The sequence below is a fragment of the Paroedura picta genome, chromosome 5 (genome assembly GCF_049243985.1).
Source record: "Paroedura picta isolate Pp20150507F chromosome 5, Ppicta_v3.0, whole genome shotgun sequence".
NCBI lineage: Eukaryota > Metazoa > Chordata > Lepidosauria > Squamata > Gekkonidae > Paroedura > Paroedura picta.
Genome location: NC_135373.1, coordinates 120794059 through 120814738, shown reverse-complemented (window position 1 = coordinate 120814738; position 20680 = coordinate 120794059). Strand labels below are relative to the sequence as shown.

Genomic DNA, 20680 nt, shown 5'->3' with positions numbered 1-20680 from the left:
CTTTTGTCCAAAGAGTTTAAGAAATAACCCTGAACTCGCTGAGCTGCTACGGGGGAAGCGATGTGCAAACTAGAAATTAAAATAACAGCAATGTTTAATAGATTTGTACCCTGCCTTCCCTGTCTTTGGAGACAGTCCACAGGAAATGAGCACAAGATCCCCAAACCAGTCCAACTACTGAGAATTAATAAGCCATAAAACGACACTGCCTACCTGGCATGGGACTCTGCCTAGGAGCCTTTCAAAGCAGTTCTCTCTGATTAAGGCGAGAGCAACTAAGGAAAGAAAGACACAGGGATAGCAGTCAGATGATGTCCCAAATTTATGCATGATTCCTGATTGGGGTGCCTGCTCTAGGAAGGGAAATTCCTGGGAATTCGGGGGTGGGGTGGAACCCAGGACAACAGGGACCTCGGTGGGGTACTGTTCCACAGAGCCCGCTCTGGGTTCAGAAATACCTGGAGACCTTGGGGGTGGAGCCAGGAGTGGGTGGGATTTGGGGAAGGGAGGGACTTCAGTGGAGTATAACAATATGGAGTCCACCCTCTAAAGCAGCCATTTTCTCCAGGGGAACTGACCTCTGGTCTAGAGATGATTTGCAATTCCTGGCCCCACCTGCAGGTTAGCATTTATCCCGGATCCACTGCCAAGTACTGGCTCCAACCTGGAAAGGCCAATATTGCTTGGGGCCTGGAACGTGATGAACTGCCTTCAGCTGCATGAGAAGCTCTACGAGAGCCAACCTTGTGTTGTGAGCAAGAGCAGCAGTGTCTAATCTAGAGCAGGGGTAGTCAACCTGTGGTCCTCCAGATGTCCATGGACTACAATTCCCATGAGCCCCTGCCAGAAAACACTCATGGGAATTGTAGTCCATGGATATCTGGAGGACCATAGGTTGACTACCCCTGATCTAGAGAACCGGGTTCGATTCCCCTCTCCTCCAAACACAGCCAGCTGGGTGCCCTTGGGCCAGTTACAGTCCTCTTAGAGCTCTCTCAGCCCCACCTACCCCACAGACAGGGGAGAGGAAGGGAAAGCTGTTGAATTTTGGGTGCTACACAGCCCCTTTGCAGTGAATCCTTGAAGGCAAGAGACAAACAGAGGTAGTTTGTAGGGTTCCCAGGCCAATTTTGGAGCAGGGCGGGCTAGAAATCCCATAAATGAGTGAGTGAATAAGCAAGTAAGTAAATAAATGAACAATGAACAAACAAACAAACTAATGAAAGAATGAACAAACGAATGATGGGGGACAGTTGCTGATTCACAGGTGATTGGTCCTCCAGTCCTGGCCAGGTCTGCTGAACAGTCCCAGTAGGGTAGTGGTTCTCAACCGCCATAATATCAACAGGGGCATCACATCAAAATCACAAGATGTCATAGTCCCGTTGTATACGGCACTGGTCAGACCACACCTGGAGTACTGTGTGCAGTTCTGGAGGCCTCACTTCAAGAAGGACGTGGATAAAATTGAAAGGGTACAGAGGAGAGCGACGAAGGTGATCTGGGGCCAAGGGACCAAGCCCTATGAAGATAGGTTGAGGGACTCGGGAATGTTCAGCCTGGAGAAAAGGAGGTTGAGAGGGGACATGATAGCCAATCGACACCACAAATCAATCTTCCTCACTGCCCTAGCCTCAACCATAGACTTGGCGGAAGTGCTCCCTGGTCGAGGCTAGGCATGCTTCCCTGGGGCCAGGAACAACCAGTAGGTTAGAATCCGCAGAGCGTAAGGCGACAGGTGGTCTCTCAGATATGTGGGTCCCAGACCACGGAGGGCCTTAAAGGCCAAAACCAGAACCTTGAACCAGATCTGGGCAGCAACTGGCAACCAATGCAGCTGCCTCAGCACAGGCTGGATGTGGGCCCTCTCTTCAGCACTCCTCCATTGGCAGAGAGACATGACTCCGGTTTGAACAAAAACAGATTACGCACGGTCGCTGCCTGAATTTTCAGAACCAGCCCTTGGACACTCTGGAGGATGCCAACACAATGTACTCACCGCTCTGTTCTCTCGCGCTCTCTTCTAGCGCCTGGCAAGTGCATGCCAAGCTTGCGTTGGCAGCCCGGAGCTCTCTTTGCTCAGTGGTGCTCTCTTCCAGCCTCTTCTGCAACGCTGCCGCTCGCTCGCAGGCGGCCCGAAGGTCTCCCTCCTGGCCCTTCACCTGAGCAAGCGGCAAGGCGAGAGGGTCAAACAGCCCCTTCGGCATCGGGACGGCATGCAAACGAAACCAGGCGCATCTGCGCTCCGTCCGGAAGCTGCAGGCACCAGGCAGGCTTCTGCATTTTTGACACTTGCCAGTTCGGGCTGCTTCTCAAGCCAGATGTGTGTAAAGCAGTCGTTTTCCTGCGCAGGGTGCTTCCACCGCCCCCCTCCTCTGACTTCCTCTGCAGGCAGAGTTTTGCAAGCCCCAGACTGGCATGTGTCTTCTGCTTTTCGCACAGGATGTGCTCATTCAAGGCTGTCTCCCCCATTGGCCGTCAAGCCCTGGCTTGTACGCTAATCCCGAAGAAGGGCAGAAAAGGGGCAGCTGATCTGCATAACCTTCCCTGCATGGAGAGGCAACAGGATGGGGGGCTTTTTAGTTTAGTGGAAAGTGGACTGAGACATGGAGATCTACAGAAGAGCCAGGGAATTTTGACTCTTAAAGGTTATACTAGGGTTGTCGGTCCACAGGTGAGGGAGAGGGGTCCCCCAGTTTGGGGCCTCTCCCCTCACATCTGGGCTATCAGGGATTGCGGAAATTAACCCCCACCAAAAAAACAACAACAGGCAAATTGTCAGAAATAAATGCAACGTGTCTACATTGGGTTTAAACTTCAAGTACAACGATATAGGCTAGATATCAGGAACAAAATTTTCACAGTCAGAGTAATTCAGCAGTGAATATAGGCTGCCTAAGGAGGTGGTGAGCTCCCCCTCACTGGCAGTCTTCAAGCAAAGGTTGGATGTACACTTTTCCTGGATGCTTTAGGATGCTTAGGGCTGATCCTGCGTTGAGCAGGGGGTTGGACTAGATGGCCTGTGTGGCCCCTTCCAACTCTATGATTCTATACATCACCAGGAAATGAAGTAGGCATATGAAAGGGGTGATACTCTGGTTTTGGGGGAAAACTCTAGGGCAAGAAGCTAATTATACCACAGAGGTTTTGCCCACACCATATCATTTTCATTGATGTCCCCAAAGTCCCAATGTCATTTCTGGGTGACGTATGCAAACTGGGTTTATTTTTAGCATCTTCCCTCCCTGCTTCCGGTAAGTTCACTCATCCTCCAACAGCTGGTCCTAGGATACACCCTGGACATCTTAATAGTCTTCAAGGCTCTACCAGACTCTGGGTTTAAGAAGTGACCGAACAAATCCACAGCAGAGTAGCCCATCAGTAGCTGCGACCACTGAATGGAAGCTTGGTGGTCAGTGGCTGTAGCCTTCTAAATACGACTCCTTGAACGCAACGAAAGAGAGAGATTTGGACCTCTGTGCTTTGTTAGTAGGCCTAAGGAGGCTGTTTGGTTGTCCACGATGCCCAAAAGGATGCTGGAGATGATGGATCATTGGTTTGATCCATCATGGCTGTTCTGACGTACCTTCTTGCTAGTGTCCTCCAGCTGTTTGGTCAGCTCTTGGAGAGTTGATCGCAAGAGGTCCCCTTCTCCAATGGCGTCTTCTTGCAGCTGTCTGGCGGATTCCAGCTCCTGCTGTCTAGAAAAGGTTGGGTAAGAGCAAAAGGTTACGCACAAGAAGGAAGACCTCCATCTTTCAGCCAACGTGGTGTAGTGGTTAGGAATGAGAACGTCTAATCTGGCGAGTTGGATTTGATTCCCCGCTCCTATTCCACATGTAGCCAGCTGGGTGACCTTGGGCTAGTCCTGATAGTGCTGTTCTGACCGAGCAGTTCTGTCAGGACTTTCTCATCTCCACCAACCTCACAGGGCATCTGGTGTGGGGAGTGGACAGGAAAGCAATTATAAGCCACTTTGGGCAGTGAAAAGTGGGGTATAAAAACCAACTTTTCCCCCCTTCCTAAATAAGAGTGTCAAATCGATCCAATCACATCCCTTCCCCTGGACTAATGAGAAGCGTATTTTGGTAACTAAATTCTCACAGCCTTCCACAAATCTACATTTCCCAGCATTTTTTGGGAACAGGGGCCTTCACAACGGTTGGAAATGAAACCAATCCAGGTTCAAAGAAACCAGTGACAGAGTCGGATGATGTGTTGAGAAGAAGGTGAAGACAGTCAAATGTTCAGCTCCATTATCACCCCAATGTGGGCTGCTGTGCCCCCAAGTCCCACACGGCACCCATTACAAGGAAGTAAAAATACCTCAAAGACAGCTCTTTTTTCAAGTGCAGCTGCTCGATTCTCATTCGCCTCAGGTTTCCCGCCATTTTTATCAACTCTTTGTCCAAGGATCCCTTCTGGGCCTCCAAGAGACTGAGCTTCTGAAGCCAGAGAGCTCTCTTGCTTGCCAGGTCTTGTTTCAGAGCCTAGATTAATTAATGTTAATTAATGTTTACATTTGTAACCTGCCCCACATGAGCCTGCCATCTTGGGGCAGTGTACACTACTACTACTAGTAGAACTACTACTAAAACAACTACTAAAACAACAACAACAACAACTACTACTACTACTACTACTACTATTTAAATTTCTAGTCTGCCTTCCTCCTTAGACTCAATGTGGATTACATAATAGAATCCTACAAAACCCCATAAAAACCCCAATCTTAAAACCAAGAACTTCAGATGGCAGACAAACCCTCCAATCCTCCCCACGGTTTTTCACGAAGGGGTTTGATGACATAATGTAGCCTGAGGGGGGCCCAGTGATCTTACAAGACCAGCCTCAACCAAAGACTTGGCGGAAGAGCTCCGTTTCACAGGCCCTGCAGAACTTTGGCAGCTCCATCTGGGCCCTCAGCTCTCCCTGCTGGATCAGACCTTTGGTTCACCTAGTCTAGCATCCTGTCTTACCCAGCGGCCAACCAATTCCTCTGGAGGGCCTACAACAGGGCAGAGAGATGTAGGCCTTCGTAAGAACATAAGAAAAGCCCTGCTTGATCAGACCAGGTGTTCATCTAGTCCAGCATCCTAAGAACATCAGAAGAGCCCTGCTGGATCAGACCAGGTGTTCATCTAGTCCTGCATCCTCTCTCACACAGTAGCCAGCCAGTTCCTGTCATATACCAAGGGCAACTCCAAGGGAAAACAGATACCTCAAGCTTCTTCTCGTAGGCTTCTTGCCTATTCGTCTCCAGGTCTTCGGTCTGCAGCAGACGAAGCCCTACCAGTTCCTCCACTTGGGAGAGTTCTTCTTCCTGCAGGTAAGAGACCCATTCATAGTTCTTTCAGGACTCCGCCTTCAAGAGTGCCCAGACACAAGGAATTCCACCCCTGTATGGAGCCCCCAATTATGAATCCCGCACAACACCCAGTCCCCCTTCAGCCTCCTTGATGGGTCTGTCACATCCTCATTCTTCTCCATACCAGCGTTTGGATGGTGGCCTTAAACTTCTCCCCTACTTGCTCTGGACCTTGCAGGAGAAGCAAGACCTCATTTTCCAGAGATTCGTCCAGCGCCGTCCATTCAATTTCAGTGATCTTCAAAACACACAAACAAAAAAAATATGCTGAATGGTATGAGCCATTCCGGATCTTAGCCAATGCTATCTGGATGCAAATATCCCCTCCGCAGCTGGTTCTGAAGGATCTCTTTGAAGCAGATACAGACTGGCAGGACATGGGACATGTCCAGGATTGTTCAGCCTGGAGAAATGGCGATTAAGAAGGGACAGGCTGGCTCTCTTTGAGTATCTGAAAAGTTGTCATTTGGAGGAGGGCAGGGAGCGGTTCCAGTTGGCAGCAGAGGAAAGGACATGCAGTAATGGCTTCAAACTTTGTGTTGAATGGTACTGGCTAGATATCAGAGGGAGAAAATTCACAGTCCGAGTAGTCCAGCAGTGGAAGGGGCTGCCTAAGGAGGTGGTGAGCTCCCCCTCACTGGCAGTCTTCAATCAGCAGCTGGACAGAGACTTATCCTTGAGGCAGGGGTGGGACTAGATGGCCTTCATGGCCCCTTCCCATTCTAGGATTCCATGAGTCTAGTTCAGCTGTGGAATGGGCTGCGTAAGGAGGTGGAGAGCTCCCCCTCACTGGTGGTCTTCAAGCAGCAGCTGGACAGAGATGCTTTAGAGTGATCCTGCCTTGAGCAGGGGGTGGGACTAGATGGCTGTATGGCCCCTTCCAACTTACCTCTGACTCCTGAGCAAGCTCCAGTTCAGAGTGCAGTGATTTGGTCCCTTCAAAGACGCTGCTGTTGAACTTGTACATCAGAGGAAAATTGATGCCATTTCTGGAAGGGTGGAGGGGGGGGAGTTTGATAAGCACAAAGCTGCTTAAAGATAGAGAAAACACTAATCCTATTTATGGCACAAAATTCTGATATCCAGAGAGATGAACTCACGAGATCAGCTCTTGTTGCATCTGCTGTATGTTGCTCACCAGTTTATTTTTCTCAGCACGCAGAGTCTAGAATCACATTGGGAACAAGGAGTTAAAGCATTAAAAGTGGCCCATGGGGTCAGGCCACTAGTCCATCTAATCCAGTGTCCAAAGAAAATAAGAAGAGACTAGCTGGATCAGACCAGTGGTCCATTTAGTCCAGCATCCTAAGAACATCAGAAGAGCTCTGTTGGATCAGACCAGGGGTCCATCTAGTCCAGCATCCTAAGAACATCAGAAGAGCCCTGCTGGGTCAGACCAGGGGTCCATCTAGTCCAACATCCTAAGAACATCACAAGAGCCCTGCTGGGTCAGACCAGGGGTCCATCTAGTCCAGCATCCCAAGAACATCAGAAGAGCCCTGCTGGGTCAGACCAGGGGTCCATCTAGTCCAGCATCCCAAGAACATCAGAAGAGCCCTGCTGGGTCAGACCAGGGGTCCATCTAGTCCAGCATCCCGAGAACATCAGAAGAGCCCTGCTGGATCAGACCAGGGGTCCATCTAGTCCAGCTTCCTAAGAACATCAGAAGAGCCCTGCTGGATCAGACCAGGGGTCCATCTAGTCCAGCTTCCTAAGAACATCAGAAGAGCCCTGCTGGATCAAACCACCAGTGATTCTAGTTGAGCATCCTATCTCACATAGTGGCCAGCCAGTTGCTCTGGAGATCCAACAACAGGGCATAGAGACCAAGTCCTTTCCCTCCTGGCTCTGGGATTCAGAGGTTTAGTGCCTCTGAATGTGGAGGTTCCCTTCAGTCACCATGGCTAGTACCTACCGATAGACTTATCCTCCATGACTGCATCTAATCCCCTTTCAATGCTACTGAGCTCTAATATTTGGGCAGGGGGAGAAAAATATCTCTTTTGTCAACTCCCCACCCCCCACACCCCCCTGCGTTATTTTACCAACCTCTAGATCAGGGATTTCCAACCAAGGAGTCTGCGGATATCTGGGGGTCTGCAGAACCTCCAGAGGGGGTCCGTGGCCTTTCTTTTCCTGCCTTAGTGGACTTGGCTACATGCTAAGAATTAGCTGCCTCTGCTTGGAGGGCTTGGGGGGAAACCGTGGGTGTAAAAATCCAAGGGGGGGGAGTTGCTTGTGGCATAGTGTAGGGAGTGTCTTCTCAGTCCCTACCCTCTACATGCGGTGGAGATGCCGTAGCAGCAGTAAAGGCAGGGGAAAGGAGAGAAAGGAGGACAAAGAATGCAGGTGGTGATGTCACCTCCGGTGACATGTCACTTCCAGTGGGCGTGGCAGAGAGGTGTGGCCAGTTAACATCTGGGGCTCCTTGAAACCTGAAAATTCATTTCAGGGGCTGCTCCACAGTCAAAGAGTTGAATTAGGCTGCTCTATTGTGTCCCCTCTTTTCTGACCTGAAAAGTCCCACACCCTTCAGCCTCTCTTCGTAGGGAAGGTCCTCCAACCCCCTAAACCATCTTGGTTGCTCTCCTTTGTACTTTCCACAGCCCCTCAAGGTCCTTTTGGAGCTACGGTGACCAGAACTGTACACAGCACGGACCTATGGATTGAGACCGGCCTCCCGCTGCAGCTACTAAATATCACAAAGGGACTCACCTCTACTACGGTAGCATATTCTTTAAGAGTCGACTTCAGCTCTTGGATGTCCAGGTCTTTCTGCAAAATATTAGAAGCGTAAACCTGAAAGGCAGCCTGTTGGCTGATCTACTCTACAAAGGAGCTTTGTCAAGTAAGCCGAGGCAACAGAGAACACTGCTGATAATTTAAGATGTTTTGTCAAATTTTGGGGTGGGGGGGGCTTTCATGAGAGGGGACATGATAGCCCTCTTTAAGTATTTGAAAGGTTGTCACTTGGAGGAGGGCAGGATGCTGTTCCCATTGGCTGGAGAGGAGAGGACACGCAGTAATGGGTTTAAACTTCAAGTACAACGATATAGGCTAGATATCAGGAAAAAATTTTCACAGTCAGAGTAGTTCAGCAGTGGAACAGGCTGCCTAAGGAGGTGGTGAGCTCCCCCTCACTGGCAGTCTTCAAGCAAAGGTTGGATACACACTTTTCTTGGATGCTTTAGGATGCTTAGGGCTGATCCTGCGTAGAGCAGGGGGTTGGACTAGATGGCCTCTATGGCCCCTTCCAACTCTACGATTCCGTGATTCTATGATTTCTTCCTATATACTGTTTACGTTCCATGTGAACCGCACTGAGCCTCAGGGGAGGGCAGTATACAAATGAAATTAATAAAATAAAATAAATAACATAAATTGGGGTGTACAATATCGTCCTCCTCCTTCATATGTTGCCCGAATGAACCCACAAAGTAGCTATGTCACTGGTTCATAGTCAGCCAGCAAGTTGCACAGCAGAGAGGAGATTTGAACCCAGGACCCCCAACTCCTAGTCCAATAGTCTACCCCAGGGATGCCAACCTCCAGGTGGGACCTGGGGATCTCCTGGAATTACAGTTCACATTCAGATTGTGGAGATCAGTATTGGAGACCAAGTCGTATGAGGAAAGGTTGGGGGAGCTTGGTCTGTTTAGCCTGGAGAGGAGACGACTGAGAGGGGATCTGATAGCCATCTCCAAGTATTTAAAAGGGTGCCATATGGAGGATGGAGCAGAGTTGTTCTCTCTTGCCCCGGAGGGACAGACCAGAATAAATTGGATGGAATTAATTCAAAAGAAATTCCGTCTCAACATCCGGAAGAAGTTCCTGACAGAGCGGTTTCTCAGTGGAACAGGCTTCCTCGGGAGGTGGTTGGTTCTCCATCTTTGGAGATTTTTGAACAGAGGCTGGAGAGCCATCTGATGGAGAGGCTGATTCTGTGAAGGCTCAAGGGGGTGGCAGGTGACAGTGGATGAGCGATTGGGATGTGAGTGTCCTGCATTGTGCAGGGGGGTTGGACTAGATGACCCAGGTACCTTCCAACGCTATGATTCTAGGATTCTAAATTCAGTCTCAACATCTAGAATAAGTTCCTGACAGTCAGAGCGGTTTCTCAGTGGAACAGGCTTCCTCGGGAGGTGGTGGGTTCTCCATCTTTGGAGATTTTTAAGCAGAGACTGGAGAGCCATCTGACGGAGAGGCTGATGCTGTGAAGGCTCAAGGGGGTGGCAGGTGACAGTGGAGGAGCGATAGGGTTGTGAGTGTCCTGCATAGTGCAGGGGGTTGGACTAGATGACCCAGGAGGTCCTTTCCAACTCTATGATTCTGATTCAAGGAGAAAAGGGATGCTCCTTTTTGGCATCTCAAAATTCTGCCAACAAGGAGAACTTTGTATGCTGCTCTTGAGGAAGGACAGGATAGAAGTATACTGGGTGAACGCTGAAAAACATGGGACAGGGAGAGACAAGTTGCAAAAGAGGACTAACCCTATTTACACAGCCCCCCTCATTTCCATCCCCCCCCCCCATGGACATGAAACAGGTTGACACATCTCTAGGTACCCTCTTGTCTGTTTCGGCCCTGGCTTGCAAAGTTTGATTATCACAAACAGAGAGCAGCGATTTGCCTCCCCAAAGCCAGGAAGGAGTGGTTTTCTTTTGTTTTTTTGTTTTTGCATAATTCAAATTAACTGCAGGGTTTCGGAGCAATGCAAACTAGTACGAGCCAAGGGAAAGGCTCGAGAGGACATTGGTTGTGGGCTAAAATAGCTGCTTGGATGGGTCGGGGTGGGTAGTGGGGTTTGACCAGCCCCATCTGCCCATGTCGAGCTCAGCGCTCTTCTTTTACTTAAGCTGAATCATAAAGCTGGAAAGGCCCCACTGGTCATCTAGTCTGACCCCTTGCACAACGCAGCACATTCAGCCCCCACCCCACCCCCTCAGCCACCCCTGCTCTCTGCCAAGGCCTTTCTAGTCTTTTCTATTACTATTGAGAAACCGCTGAAACGTTCTTCAGACTTTGAGAAACCCCAGAAGTGGCGCAATCAGGCAGAATACGGTGGGAAGCAGAGCTGTGGACACGCCCACCCCAGGCCCCTCCCCTTCCTACACCCTCCAGGTCCCTCCCCTTCCTACACCCTCCAGGCCCAACACTGGCCATTTTGGGAGGGGGAAGGCTGGCATGACCGTATAGGGTCAATATCACTGATAAATCTTTAACAAATTTTTAAACGATATTAAAAATTAACTCCCACCCATTCAGGAAACCCTGCCAGGGTTGTCAAAAAAAACAGGGTTTCACAAAACCCTGGCTGAGAAAGCCTGACTTAGCAGCTCCGACCAGGGCTGATTCAAAGTACTGTGCATCCCCCGTACCAAGAAAGGTACACCCTGGGCTCACGCTGCCACCAGGAGGTTCAAGCCAAGCCCCTGTGCCTACCCTGTAGCGGCACAAACCCCGGAGGGGACCATAAATGCTGAGAGAAAGCTTCATTACTGCAGGACATTCACGCCTTACGCAGCATGATGCCCCAAGCTGTTGCTGGTGGTGGTGGGGGGGTATCCCCCGAGAGCTATCCCTGGTATTTGGATCCGTCACCTCACTCCTTCTGCCTTTGTTCAGCAGACAGCACCAGTCCCTTCCCCACCCTCCTACCTGCAACGGAGGCATTCAGAACCCAACAAGACAGCCTCACAGGGTTGCCAACCTCCAGGTGGGGACTGGAGATCTCTGGGTATCACAACCGATTTCATAGAGTTGGAAGGGGCCACACAGGCCATCTAGTCCAACCCCCTGCTCAACGCAGGATCAGCCCAAAGCATCCTAAAGCAAGGGTGAGCTCCCTCCCCTCCACAAATCCCACCTTCTCCAAGATGTAACCCCTGCCCCCCCAAAATACCTCCAGGAATTTCCCAGCCTGGAGAGGGCAGCCGCGTGGCATCGATATCACCCCAGCGTAACTCCTGGCTGCTGCCAAAACTCTACAAAGGTCCACTGAAGAACGTGGTGCCTGCCCCCTGCCCCAAAAAGCGATCAATTTGTAGGTGATTTCCAAAAGAACGGAATCAGGTTTACTTGGCAAAGGCCTGAAAGCCCCCAGATTGCCTAAACTGGGGCGGGCGGGTGGGAGGGATTATCCCCGAAAATGCAATTTAACCCTGTCCTGGTTTAACCGATCCAGCCATGATGTTGAGGCATTCACAGGAGTGCACCCACCCATTTCCTCTTAAGATGTGCAGAAGCAGGAATAACAAATCGCCTCCCCCGGCTGCCAAAATAGAATCAGCTCTGCAGACACTGTTCCCGCCTGCTAGATTGCTGCAGAAAGGGCCGTATTACCTTGGACAGACAGCCGTTCAGCTGTAATCCGTTCCTAGGCTGGCTGGCTGCTTCTCTTCCCCATCCTAGCAAAAAACCCCTCGTGGACTAGGGATGCCAGACCCCGCTGGGCTGGGGAAAACCCCATTTGGGGGGAGGGGTTTCTCTCTCCTACTTTGGGGGTTTCAGAAAGCAGGGGGAAATCCCCTCCAAAACAGCGGCTTTCAAAGCAATCCTTGCCACCCCCCCCCCAGGCCCCCCACTCTCCGGAACCTGGAAGAATGTCCCAGTGTTACCAAGAAGCGACATGGGGGTGCCAGGTTTGTTGGGAGGCGACCCTCTGGGTTTTTGGCAAAACTCTACGATGTGAGACTGATTTTTTACCATAGAGTTTTCCCCAAAGCCAGAGCATCCCCCCCACACACACACACACACAAACATCTCTGACATCACTTCCAGATGACGACAGGAGGCTTTATACCCCATTTTTCACTACTCAAAGGAGTCTCCAAGTGGCTTACAGTGGCCCTCCCTTCCTCTCCCCTGGGAGGTAGAGAGCTGAGAGAGCTCTGACAGAACTGCTCTGCGAGAACAGCTCTAACATGATGGTGGCTAGCCCAAGGTCACCCAGCTGGCTGCATGGGGAGGAGGAGTGGGGAATCAAACCCGGTTCTCCAGATTCAAAGTTGCCCCCATGCCAGATGCTCTTCTGGGTTCCAGTAAATGCAGGGGGAGCTCCCAGAGAGCGCCTCCCCTCCGACTGACAGCAACCGACAACTTTATCGTGGATATTTCTCCAAAACAAGCCCTAATGTGGGTTAGGGAGGCTACAGCAAGACAGCCAGCGTAACTCTTTGCAGCCTGAAGTCTGAGTCCAGCGGAACCATAAACAACAACCAAGTTTAATTAAATCTTCGTGTGCATGCACACTTTGTCAGATATACATATCTGCACTTGAATAGGCTGCCTAAGGAGGTGGTGAGCTCCCCCTCACTGGCAGTCTTCAAGCAAAGGTTGGATACGCACTTTTCTTGGATGCTTTAGGATGCTTAGGGCTGATCCTGCGTAGAGCAGGGGGTTGGACTAGATGGCCTGTATGGCCCCTTCCAACTCTATGATTCTATGAAAGCCTGTACCCAGAATTAAACTTGGTTGTTCTGTTCCTTCAGGCCAACGTGGCTACCTACCCGGACCAGTAGCTAGGAAAGGGAGATCCAGGAAACTCACTTACTTTCTGTGCAGAAGTAATTATTTTCTGCTAGCTAGTTCAGCCGTGGTAGATTCCAGAAAATAAGAAAGCAGGAAAAACTCTTTAAACAAACCAACTACCTATGGTGAGCTACTCCTCTGGACCATGGCTCCCTTCTAGAGATGCCAGCCTCCAGGTGGGACCTCAAGATCCCCTAGAGTTACAGCTCATCTCCAGACTGCAGAGATCAGTTCCCTGGGAGAAAAAGCCGCACCTAACTCTGCCCACTTCCTAAAAGCACTTGGCAGGTGCCAGGAAGGTCTTGGTGGGTGCCCATGGACTGTGTGTTGGGGACCCCTGTCCTATATAGTCTCAGGATGGACTTCCTTTGCACCATAAAAGTGCTGCCCCCTAGCCCCCAAACTAAATTGCAGACTGAGCCATTGGGCACCTAGACTTGCTTTTAGCTCCCCTCCCAGAGCCAATGGCTTCGAAGAGGTGTGCTGTGCAGGGGAGGGGAGGGTTCAATCCCACCCTTCCCTCCCCCCACCAGAACATGCACAGCTGCCATTTGGCTCTGAAAAGGACTGAGCCAATCACAGGCCTATCAGCGTCTCATCGGCTTTGACCCTTGGGCCAAGCTCCGCCTTTCTCCCAGCAGGCTGTGGGCTATTGTTGCATGGTAAAAGTCAAGGGATTTATGACCAGAGAGTAGCAAAAAGGTTCACATTCAACAAGAATGTGAGGGAAAGATTTGTGCTGCCTGCTTTTTGACTTCCAGGAGAATCCCGCCACCTATAGCCACCAAGGAGATACTGAAGAATTTAGGGTTTTTTTTTTAAAGTACCTTGAAATTAGGGTTCCTAGCTCTGGGTTGGGAAATTCTTGGCAATTTGGGGGTGGAGTCCCACCTAGTCCCACCCACTTTGGCAAGCACAAGAAATGTTCCAGTGGGCAACATGTTGGGGCCCCTGGGGTACAAGCATGGTGGAAGTGTCGAAAGGAAAAACGGCTGGTGTGTTTCTTGCTGATCTATCCTCACTTGCTATGTGAGGATAGATGGGACAGGCTCTGATCTCTTCTGGGAGCTCATCTCCCCCCCCCCCCCAGCCCCCCACCCCTCCCGAGGAAAACATGTTATTGAAAATTTTGGATTGGGATGTCAACCGTTTATTCTGACATTCACATTTCTACAGTTTGTTCCTGGGGAAAATGTACCCCCCCCGCGCAAAGAAAAGAATTACTAACCTTCTGGAGGGAGGTGTCTTTATTCGTCAGAGCATTTTCATACACGTGTGCCTGCAACTGGACAGAAAGGAAGGCGTTGGAAGGCCAAATCCTGCCCAGGACTGCTATTCAGAGGTATCCTGCCTCTGAACATGGAGGCTCCATTTAGCCATCAGTACCAACATCCAGGGAGCTAAGGGCCATGGATTTGACTAGACACCTCTTCAAGCCAAACTTATACCATGTGGCAGTGAGTTCTGCTGGTTAAGCATGCAATTTGTGTGAAAAAGTATTCCAGACTACCCTATTTCTACTGTTTCTACTCTTCAGCATGCGCACATCTCCGTCAATCTAATGGAGACTTAAGCCTCCCTTATTAATTAAGGCAGATCAGAGGTCAGGATGTGCCGGTGCTTGGCTCTTATGGCTTTTTCTTTAATGCACAGGGGGTTGGACTAGATGGCCTGTAGGGCCCCTTCCAACTCTATGATTCTATGATTATAGGGTATTGCCATGTGGGAGTCAGGAAGGAATTTGCATCCAGCTTGGCCCAGAGATTCTGGAGCTTTATTGATTTTTCTGGGCATGAAGTAGGTGGCCACTGGGGGAGTGGAGGGAGGAGCTGTGAATTTCCTGCCTTGTGGGTGGGAGGGGTTGGACTAGATGACCCTTGGTGTCCCTTCTGGATCTATGTTACCTTGAATGTCAACGTGAATAGGTTAGGGCTGTAAAGACCATGTAGAAGTGACTTACTTGGAGTTCAGCCACATTTCGGGATAACTCTGTAATGTTCTTCTGCAGACCGTCTGTATCCAGAGCATTCCTGATATTCTAGATGAAAAGCATATACCATGTCACGCTCCGTAAAACCCAGAAAATGGCTGCAGGCCGAATGTAGGAAAAAGATACATCAGCAGGGCCGGCCTGACCATCAGGCAAACCAAGGCAATTGCCTATGGTGCCAGAGTTAGAGCAGCCCCCCAAACCCTGTCCTGAGTGGAAGAAGCAGGGTCTTCGACAGAGTCAGATCATTGACCTATCTAGAAAGGAAAACCCTTTATTTGTATCAGAGGGTTAATGGACTGCACTCTGACATTTCTCTTTGTTGAATAAAGGTGTGTGTGACCAAAGTTACAGTTTTGGCCAATGCACCAAACCCCCTTTAGGCCAATCCTCCCTGAAATCTCACTCAAGGAAGCACATTTGACCTCAACCGGGACCAGAGCTTTCTCTGTCTTGGCGTCCACCTGGGGGAATTAACAAAAATAAAAATAAAAATAAAAATAAAAATAAAAATAAAAATAAAAATAAAAATAAAAATAAAAATAAAAATAAAAATAAAAATAAAAATAAAAATAAAAATAAAAATAAAAATAAAAATAAAAATAAAAATAAAAATAAAAATAAAAATAAAAATAAAAATAAAAAAAATAAAAATAAAAATAAAAATAAAAATAAAAATAAAAATAAAAATAAAAATAAAAATAAAAATAAAAATAAAAATAAAAATAAAACAACAGATGGCACACTTACCTCTTCTTGGAGACTTGAAATCTTTTGAACAAGAGACTGGTTCTCTTTCTCCTGGTGAAAAATTGAAGACAAGATGGGTAGGTTTTGAAAGAATGCAGAATTTCACAGAGCCAGTCAGCTCAGTGACATTGCACATAGGGGCGTGCAAAAAACGCCAACATGGTGTTTTTCATATTTGGGTATACTGAATCAAAAAAATATCGGTATTTCCCGATACTCCTGAATCCCAATTGGAATTTCTCTTTTGAAATTTCTGCCAACATACTTGTAAACATCTCTGTATTCACAAGGACTAGAAACTTTTTTTGTTAACTTTGCTCTCTGCAGAATTACAGCATAAGGCCCTGGCTCAACATCTGTGTCTCTGGCATTTGTCACAAGCAAGGGTGCCTGAAAGAGGGGAAGTCCACTTACTAGCTGTTTATTCTGCGTTAATAGTTTTCCCGCCTTCTCTTCAGAGGTATTCAAATTATTTTTGGCATCTTCCAATTCCTCTTTCAAGCTTTTCACTTGAGCGATGGACTGCTGGAAACTGAAAGAGCCCCAAACCAACTTTCGTAAGCCACAGAGAATGATTTATTGGAACAGGAACAAAACCAGGAGATGTAACAAGGTGTTAGAAAGACAGTTCGGGATCTTGGATGAGCAGGTGGCTATGTAAGTGAATGCTGTTTCCTTACTACTTAAGGAAAGAGAGAAAAGTGGGCTTTAAAAATCTACTTATTCTTTCTACCCCTCCCTCTCTCCACCACAGGCACCTTTTGTGTGGCAAGTGGGGCTGAGAGAGTTCTAAGAGAACTGTGACTGGCTCAAGGTCATCCAGCAGGCTACATGTGGCGGAGGAGAGGGGGATTAAACCCAGTTCTCCAGATCAGAGTCTGCTGCTCTTAACCACCACACCATGCTGGTGGAGGATCCCATGTTCCACCTGTTTCCAGCTGCCATTCAAACTGGTAGTAGGGAAGAATTTTATTTAAAATGGATATTGGGACAATAACACATCATAATCTCCCAGGAAAACCTGAAAGCGATGTCATCTGTCTCTTGGAATCACCAAAAACTCTATGGTTTTACCACAGAATTTCCAGGAATTCCCAGAGAGGCATGGTGTCACTTCCTGTTTCCCCCAGAAGTAGAACCACAACATTGTCAGCAACTGCGCCCCCTCCCAAGTCCCTGCCTCCCAGGTCAAAAGGAGCCAACCGTAAATGGTTGAATTCAAGCAAATGACCAATGGCAAAAACCCACTGCCATGTTTCAACAAGTTTTGGCATCAGGGACGGGCAGCATAGAAATGTGACAAATAAAATAAACCAAAAATAAAAACACACAACTGCTTTCTTAAAAAAGGGCCCGTCATTTACAATTTGCACAAACAGAGCAATGTGGGTAGGGGGGAGACACATTGAACTAACTTGGCCGAAATTTCAAGTGGCCGTTTCACTCCGCATTCGTTTCTCAAGGTCTTTGGTCCTTCCTGGGTAAGATCTCAGCTTAAAAACCAGCCCGGTGACTAACTTGATGCTACTGATTTGCACTGGCTCCTGCTCCTCCTGAGCCCCCTTTGCTCATGGCTTAGGCCGAGCAAACTCAGAAGCGTCTGCCGCACCTTTTCATCTGCCCACGTAGCTCCTCGCTCTCTTCTGCCAGCTGGTTGCTGGCCTCCTCCAAGCTGTCCACTGCCAACTTCAGCTGGCCGTTCTCCTCCTGAAGTTTCTGATTGTTGAACTGAAGATCTGCTATGCAGGTGATCAAGTCCGACGTCTCCCTACCGGGAACAGGAAAAGAGACCTTGTGTCCCGTACCTGCCAGGTATGACAAGTCGACTGGAAACATGAAAACGTGTGGAAGGACAAACATGGAAGTAGAGCTGGAAGAACAAAGATCAAGTCCGGTGGCACCTTTAAGGGTGACTAGCCTCGGCCAGGGCTGGAGTCCTTTCGGTCCTGGCCCCTGCCTGGTGGAAAGAACTCCGGGAAAACATCAAGGCCCTGATGGAACCGAGACAGTTCCGCAGGGCCTGCAAGATAGAGCTCTTCCGCCAGGCATATGGTAGAGGCCAGTTCACCCAGGAGAACGAGAACAATACACAATTTTGCCAATTTTGGGTTTTCCTCCTACTCTCCTATCTAAAGAGACTACTGCCAATGGCCCTCAAGTTCTGCAGGCAAGTAAAACGGCCCTTCCAACCAGGCTTCCGCCGATAACGGCAGTCAGTACATTTAATACATAATAATAATTCTAATGGGGAGAGATTTTAAAATTATATTCTAAAGATCATTTATTGTCTCTCTGTATTTATTATTATTAGGTGTGTTTTATTTGCTGCTAGCTGCCCCGTGTCACATCTGGGGGAGAGAGACAGAGAGCGGGATATAAGTTGGATAAATAAAAGAATTAAATCAAATGACAATTTGTTGTTGTTATGTGCGAAGTCATGTCCGACCCATCGCGACCCCATGGACAATGATCCTCCAGGCCTTCCTGTCCTCTACCATTCCCTGGAGTCCATTTCAGTTTGCACCTACTGCTTCAGGGACTCCATCCAGCCGCCTCATTCTCTGTCGTCCCCTTCTTCTTTTGCCCTCAATAGCTCCCAGCATTAGGCTCTTCTCCAGGGAGTCCTTCCTTCTCATGAGGTGGCCAAAGTATTTGAGTTTCATCTTCAGGATCTGGCCTTCTAAAGAGCAGTCAGGGCTGATCTCCTCTAGGACTGACCAGTTTGTTCGCCTGGCAGTCCAAGGGACTCGCAAGAGTCTTCTCCAGCAGTCCAGAGTTCAAAAGCCTCAATTCTTGGACGCTCAGCCTTCCTTATGGCAACAGATATATATTAAAAATGACAATATATATTAAAAGGAACTCACAGGTCTCCTTTTGACATGTCTCCTCCCAGAGCTTCCAGGCTTCCAGAAGTTACGTTTACCCGAACAGGAGTCCTCTTAGCTGCAAAGCAAACGTTTAGGCTAAGCAGTGAAAGGTCTTGTGGGTTTTCCCCGGTTCAGCTATTGCTTTACAGGGACTAAAGCCACATCCCGTCATAGCCGGGCTGGTTGCGCAGTGCTTCAGAGAGCAAGGCCCCAGGCCAGCTGGGCAGCCAAGCCTCACGGCTTCTGAGCTGACCATGGTTGGGTGCTTACCACAGGAGAGGACGACGACTGGGTATTACAGTCACGATTAGAACAAGAAGAGCTGTTTTTTTGTACCCGGCTTTTTACTACCCGAAAGAATCTCAAAGCCACTTATAATCACCTTCCCTTCCTCTCCCCTCAACAGACACCCTGTGAGGTAGATGAGGCTGAGAGAGCCCTGAGAGAACTGTGACTGGTCCAAGGTCACCCAGCAGGCCTCACGTTTATCAAAGTGACTTACGATTGCCTTCCTTTCCTCTCCCCATAAGGTATGCAGGTGAAGCTGAGAGAGCTCTGAGAGAACTGTGGGTGGCTCAAGGTCACCCAGTTGGCTGTATGTTAAGGTGGCCAGATTTTAACATTGGTAAAGCGGGGCACCATTGACCGGGGGGGGGGGAGGGGGTTCTTGATGAAAAATTTGGTCTATCTGGAGCAACAAAAAGTTTCATAGAACACATATAAAGCAAAAATAGTATTGTAATATAGATATATTTAATTTCAACATAAGTACAATTGGACAGGTGCCTCCAGATGTCCCTCAAAAAGTGGGACAATCTGGTCACCTTACTGTCTGTAGAAGAGGAGTGGGGAATCAAGCCCAGTTCTCCAGATTAGAGGCCACTGCTCTTAACCCCTATAACAGGGGTGGCCAAATTGTGACTTTCCAGGTGGCCATGAACTACAATTCCCATGAACCCCACATTTATGGAGCCACCTCCCCAGGGAGCTGCACCTAGCCCAATCTCCAAGATAGTTTTGTTGAGGGTGGCATTTGCCTGATGTTGTCTTTTTAACTGGAAATCCTTACTGAAGATTTTAAACTGTGGTCGTGTGTGTGTTTTAATAATCGTTTCGCAAAACGCCTTGAGTTGTGCAAGGCAGAAAGGCAGCTAACAAATGTTTTTTTTTTAAATAAACTTACATTTTGTAAAATAAAATGCTATCTACCAAAGATCCCTTTAGATCTGCATCACTGCTTTCTTTGATTGCCTTTGTTCTCTCCTTGCAACTGGAGGCTTCCAACAGGTGCAGCGACTTCCGCCTTTCCAGAGTCTGCAAGAGGTGCCCTTTACTGCTGGCGCCAGCCACAGACTGATTTGGCACTTGATCTACATCCCACCCCCAGCCCTTTTTTCTCTCCAGCAGTGCAGAAAGCGGCAGGTGTGGTCAACTCGTGCCTAAGCTCCAGCCACGTCATCCTCCCAGAGCTTTGTGCTCCTTCCCACAATAAGATTGCCGATCAGCTGACCAGAGGAAATGACACACCCAGAAAATAAGGCAGCATCAGTACCCCATGTGACCCGGAAGTGACACCATCAATTCTGGGACACTGGGGGCGACATTTGGTATTTGGGTAAAAAATCTACAGTGGAGGCCAAATTTACCAAACTCTGGATTAACCTTCATCTGAAACTGCGGGCTTATCTCAGGGGTTTTGCCTAAATATCAGATGTCACCCTAACATTCCAAAAGTGATGAAGTCACTTCCAGGTCACATGGGTAATGAAATAGACATGTCACTATACATAGGCTTCCTGCTGCTCCTGTCAAGTCCCCCACCCCACCCCCTACCAGTTGCCAGAAGAACCTGGCAACCTTATCAAACCATGAGGCATTAGATTATGCTTTCTCAAACAGCGTGTCATGACAGCCCGGAAGAGTTTTCCAAATGGGTGGTAATTAATATTTTGTATATTTTTAAGATTTGTTAAACATTTATCAGGTGATGTGGCCCTATATGGTCATGTTGAACCACCACCCTTTCCGAAAATACCCAATGATGGGCCTGAAGGGGGTGGGAAAGGGAGGCCCCAGTTGGACGTGTACACAGCTATGCTTTCCAGCCATATTCTGCACAATTGCGCTACTTGAAGCCAGAAGGCTGTTTCACGGGTTTCTCAATGGAAAAAAAGT

The 20680-nt window shown here is 48.7% G+C and overlaps 1 protein-coding gene across 5 annotated transcripts in view; it reads right to left on the bottom strand.

Annotated features, from left to right (window-relative positions):
• IRAG2 (inositol 1,4,5-triphosphate receptor associated 2) overlaps positions 1–20680 on the bottom strand; it is a 54865-nt gene that overhangs the window by 25568 nt on the left and 8617 nt on the right. For all 5 annotated transcript variants that reach the window (XM_077340236.1, XM_077340237.1, XM_077340235.1 and 2 more), the window contains exons 7-21: positions 18503–18581; positions 17248–17406; positions 16053–16170; positions 15639–15689; positions 14859–14936; positions 14127–14183; positions 8084–8143; positions 6469–6533; positions 6258–6357; positions 5493–5606; positions 5222–5323; positions 4327–4490; positions 3587–3701; positions 2000–2162; positions 214–275 (exon numbers count right to left, since the gene is read on the bottom strand). In XM_077340236.1, the coding sequence (XP_077196351.1) occupies positions 214–275; positions 2000–2162; positions 3587–3701; positions 4327–4490; positions 5222–5323; positions 5493–5606; positions 6258–6357; positions 6469–6533; positions 8084–8143; positions 14127–14183; positions 14859–14936; positions 15639–15689; positions 16053–16170; positions 17248–17406; positions 18503–18581 (1487 nt within the window). The remainder of the gene's footprint in view (positions 1–213; positions 276–1999; positions 2163–3586; positions 3702–4326; positions 4491–5221; positions 5324–5492; positions 5607–6257; positions 6358–6468; positions 6534–8083; positions 8144–14126; positions 14184–14858; positions 14937–15638; positions 15690–16052; positions 16171–17247; positions 17407–18502; positions 18582–20680) is intronic.